This window comes from Carlito syrichta, unplaced genomic scaffold (genome assembly GCF_000164805.1).
Source record: "Carlito syrichta isolate Samal-C Ts95f unplaced genomic scaffold, Tarsius_syrichta-2.0.1 Scaffold302059, whole genome shotgun sequence".
Taxonomy (NCBI): Eukaryota; Metazoa; Chordata; class Mammalia; order Primates; family Tarsiidae; genus Carlito; species Carlito syrichta.
This window is the reverse complement of record NW_007246155.1, coordinates 560,067-565,221: the sequence shown is the minus strand read 5'-3', so window position 1 is coordinate 565,221 and position 5,155 is coordinate 560,067. Positions and strand designations below refer to the sequence as shown.

The 5,155-nt window shown below is 36.7% G+C and overlaps 1 protein-coding gene across 1 annotated transcript in view; it reads left to right on the top strand.

Moving 5' to 3' along the window:
- The first annotated feature begins 1,188 nt into the window (after positions 1 to 1,188).
- The window catches only part of LOC103258307 (ankyrin repeat and sterile alpha motif domain-containing protein 1B), a 552,345-nt gene continuing 548,378 nt past the window's right edge, over positions 1,189 to 5,155 (top strand). The window contains exon 1 of the mRNA XM_008055979.2: positions 1,189 to 1,300. Within this exon, the coding sequence (XP_008054170.2) occupies positions 1,189 to 1,300 (112 nt within the window). The remainder of the gene's footprint in view (positions 1,301 to 5,155) is intronic.

Here is a 5,155-nt window from a genome sequence, read left to right as displayed (position 1 = left end):
GCTATCTCAATCAGCATTGTGGAGACTGTCTCTTGAAGAAACATGCAATAAAGAAAAGGATGAAGAAAAGGAATACCTTAGGAGAAAAATTAAAATTAAGTGATGCTGTATGCATATCAAAGTTAGTAACAGAAAGTGTTTTTCATGCCAATTGAGGAAGAGTGATCTAAAAATAATGCCAACAACACAATTTTATAAACACCATGTTACTCTTAGGACACTTCCAACCAGAAGTGATTAGGGTACATGCAATGTAATTTAAAAGCAAGCACAAAATTATTTTGTGAAGGTTATCCATGCACAAAGAGAAATCTTACAAAGAGCTTTTTTTATTTTTTATGTTTTTTGGTCTAGCCTGGTTACCTACCGACCACAGCCTTTGGTTCAGCTCTGCAGGTGATGCCAGCTGTTTTTTTAGAAAGGTCTGCTTACCCTTTTAAAAGATTTGCGTTTCTGAATCAGAATGAAAAGAGACCCACTTCCTTTCTTCCCTTATATGTCCTTCCTCATCCCCATCACAGGAACCCACAGACACTATTTTCACTAACTCTGTGCAACCTGGGTCAAGTGATTAAACCTTTTTTAAAGGTGAGTTTCCTCCTCTTTAAAATGAAAGAGTTGAACTAAAATGATATACCTCTAAAGTCCTTTATACTCTTCAAGTTCCATAATTCTTTCTGATACGGCTTAGAATTTTTGTATTCTTCCGTTCTTTTTATCTATATTTAAAAACTGGAACATCTACTTCATAAACCATACTAACATAACATTACTTTCCATTGTTCCTCTAAACCATCTCTTGCATGACAATCTACTTTCTAAACTCTTTTGTCTTTCTTTCAATGAATATGACCTTGCCTAAAATAATTACCCTGTATCTTTACTCATTATTGAGTGCCCATCTTGGAGTCCTGAAGAAAAAGGAGTTATCCCTCAGCTGCAGAGATCTTGCACACTGGCTGTTCAGACTCCTTTCTGAGCAATTGGCACAGTGATGATTTGTGTACACACCAACCAATGCTATTGCCCAATACCTTTGTGAATAGGTGCATCAGGATCATCTTATCTGACACCTAAAATTGGTTCCATTTTAAACAACCTCTAAAGTTATTAAAATTACTTGTTCCAAACACAGAAGTTTCCAGTTTGTTTTTTCAGAATTGGAAAGGACATGTCCACAGCCGACAAATGTCAAATAAAGTTTCATCTAATCTAGGAGTTAGCTTAAATGGTTTTCTTCTTTGCAAGCCATTTGAAAACAGCAGTGATGACTATGAGAAAAGTGCTGCCTATTTAAGAGGTAATTAGAAGGATATGAAATTGACAACAAAATTAGTGCTCTTAGTTGTTTTTTAAAATCATGTTAGCACTGCTACAGCAGACTAGATAAATCTATTTCCTATTGATTTTAGCGAATTAAAATATTAATACATTTGGAATATGAAAAATGTGACTGATCATATGCAAATATAATTTGCAAAAGGTAAATTTATTATGCATAGAAATTCACCTCTCAAACAATTAGATACAAAGGATATATTGCGTTCGCGTAGTTGTTGCCCCAAAGTAATCTTTAAAACCAGTGGTAGGCAAGAGTTGTTTTTTTTTAAGTTTTAAATTTTTGTTAGTGTTTAACTAAAGGAAAACAAAATATAAAACTGCAGATGTGTTCTTTTTCAGAACCTAATGTTCTTATAGAATGTCATGTAAGAGTCCAGTGTTTATTATTTCAACCTCACTTTAACAAAGCATACCTACAATTCTTACAATTCATGACTTCCTAAAACCCAAGAACCTCTTATCACATGCCAGACAATGCTAGGCGGTGGAAACTCTGCTGCAAATATGAGGCGTTGGCCCTCAAAGCGTTCAATGCAGGACAGAAAACAATCATTATTCAATAGTCTGAGTGCTACAACAGAGAGGCATATGAGGTGCAGTGGAGTTTCTTTGCTTGTTGAAAACAGGGAAACTCTCTCGAGGCTGTATGTAAGTGAGGCACTGAAAGAACAAGCATGTCAATAAACAATCAGGAGAAAGGAATTAAGAGCAGCACAGACAATAGCACCCACCTGCATACACGCACGTAAAGGGGTTTATGAAGGGCATGGGGTTCACAGGGAAAAGGATGGCAGTTGAGGCTAATGGGGAAACTAGATCAGGAATGACCTGAGGAGAGTCGTGTGTTTATTCGGGTAAATAGTGCTAGTTGCTGTAGCAGTTTCCTAAATCCCAGTAGTTTAGCACAATGCAGGTTTGTTTCTTCCATGCATAATAGTTTAATTGCATGTTAGGTAGGTGCCCTTCCATGTGGTGATTCTAGAAACACGACTTATTCCTCCTTGTGTTTCCATCTTCTTCAAGAAGTTTCTGATTAACAATGTCAAATGCTGCTGAGAGGTCAATTCAACCTGAAAAGTGCTTACTGTATACAGCAACTAGGAGGTCACTGGGTGCAGTTTTATCGGAGTATATGGGCAGAAGCCAGACTGCAGTGGAGATGAAGGAGAGGTGAGAAAAAAAGAGCCAGTTAACACCAAAATACATGATGTTAAGAAAAAAAGAAGACAAGGATTTATAGACGGAGACAGACATATTTGAAGGGTTGTTTTATTATTTGCTATTTTATTATTTGATGGTTTTTACCATGAGAAAGAATTGAGCATGGTTATATATGATGAGGGAAAGATTTAGTGGGTAGGATAAGCTTGCAGATGTGAGAGTGCAGTGATAATTAAGTGAAGTTCCTTAAAAAGCAGGAGGCAGTGAGATTCAGAGGACAGATAGAGGGATTATTAGCCCAGCACTGGAAGCTTTATGCTTTGCCCATTGACCTGGGAGAGAAGCAGATGAGATAAAGAGATTTTGCATTAAGGCTGTTTCGTGAATGTCAAGGACAGTGTTTGAGGTTCAAGTACTTGCTACATGACTATGAAAACACACTTCAAATAATAGAGAAATAAACCGTCTACTTTAAAACAATTGTAAATAATGGGACATTGGCTCTATTCCCAAGTAGTCCAGAAAGGCTACTTAATTTTCTTCATCGTGGCTCTTGCTCATCACTGAATGTGTTTGAACAGTAACACATTTTATTAATAGATTTAAAAGGTATATATATCAATTAATATATGACTATAGCCATCACTTTGGAATATATAATAATATAACTATTTGAAAGGTTCAAAAACATATTAGATATCGGTTGGGCAATTTTGAGGATTCTTTCTGTTGTAAATAGATGAAATATAATCACATTTTTCTTTTGACAGAAATAGGGCAGTTTAATTTTTTTGCACCTGGTTAAAATATAAATATATATTAAAGAACAAATTATAGTATTGCTGATATAAGCACTTTGTGCACTTCTCATGGTTTTGAAAAGGAGCTTTAGGCAAAGTTCTTATGATTTCTGTTTATTCATCAAGACAAAATGTTATCTCAAAGGTCACATAGGGAAGAGAAGAAAGGAACCATCTGCTTAATTTTAATTATACTAAATTATTCTGTTAGTCTTTCCCATTTTACTTTCAGGTGTCAGATATTGGGTCCATTCTGTTTTTCTCCTTGTAGAATCCACAGCATCCACAAAAGTGATTCATTCTAAAGTGTTCATGTAAATCAGAACCATAATGTGATGAGTCTAGGACAGCTTACCACACTGGTCTCACTTTTTTTTTTCTTTTCTAAAAATGCGGAGATATGCTGGATCTTTTGGAGTCACAGAATTCAGTGTAAAAAAGATTAGAAAGCCTAGGTACTGCCCAGTAGCAGTTGGATACATTTATTTATTTATTGAACTTTTGTTGAATTCTCACCTCCTTTGCTGCATCCAAGGTCAGTCTCTTCCTTGCTGTCTCTGATCCAGCCACACTGTACTCGTCTCAATTCCCTCATCTCCTTCCAGCCACTCAGCCTTCATACATTCTGTTTATGCCATGTGCCTATAATACTATCTTTCCTGAACTTGTGGAACCTGAAAAATTAAAACAAAACAAAACAAAAGTCGTTTTATTTCTAGATTCCCTTGAATCTAAGTTTCTTCCTGGAATTTGTTTCAATAGAGCAAACTTAAAGACAGAAGGGAGCAGCCCCATGTGACGAGTATGTTGGTAGAGGTGTCTGATTCTTTGGAGACAGTTTTCGTGAAATGTCTTAAATCTAGGTGTAGGTACTGATCCTCATGGGCAAAACCAATGGGCAGTTCTTCCAGAATAGTCAGGTGGTGTGAGTGCGTGTTTCTTCTGTTGACTTTAACCGTGGATGCCTTGTTTCTAGTTATGAAACTTCTGAGCTTGGTTCTCTTGCCTTCCCAGTGATTCTGTGAGCTTCTTGGTACCTAGAATAATTCCTTTCTGCTCCAAATAGCTAAAGGGATTCTGTGGCTTACAACAATGAATTAGAATTAACTCAGGAATAGTTTGTTGGAAGGGTGAATCTAAATGGAAGCTTTGACCTTCAGATCTGAACTCAAAGACAGTGACTAACCAAGCTACGGCAACTAATATCATATTTGGCAAACAACCTAATGTTGCTTTCTCTGATTTTGTATCAACAGCCTTCCACAAAATATCTTGAGGAGCCAGTTTCTTGATTGATTATATGTATGGATGGCTATAGATAAAATTTTGACAAGTGCTCAATTCAGCTGCTACTTTAAAAAATGTATTGCCTGAGCCTGCGGGTTCAAGACAAGCCTGGGCAACTTGATGACAACTCGTTGCTACAATAAATAAAAAATTAGCTGGGCACGATAGCACGTGCCTGTAGTTCTGGCTACTTAGAAGGCTGAGGCAGAGAATCGCCAAATCCAGCAGGCTGATGCTGGGGTGGCCGTGAGCATGCCACTGCACCTGGGCAATGGAGTGAGACTCCAACTCAAAAAATATATATATTGAAATAAATCTGGATTACACTGCTAAATTATATTACAAGTGATTACTTTTCTTCATGCTTATCTGTATTTTATTATTTCTGAGATATAAACACACATTATTATATATATTTAAAAAGACAAGTCTTTTTGTTATTAAAACCTCTACACTTGTATAGTGCTTTGCATTTTTTTTTTTTTTTTTTTTTGAGTTGGAGTCTCACTCTGTTGCCCAGACTGGAGTGCAGTGGCACGCTCCTGGACACCGCAGCCTCGACCTGG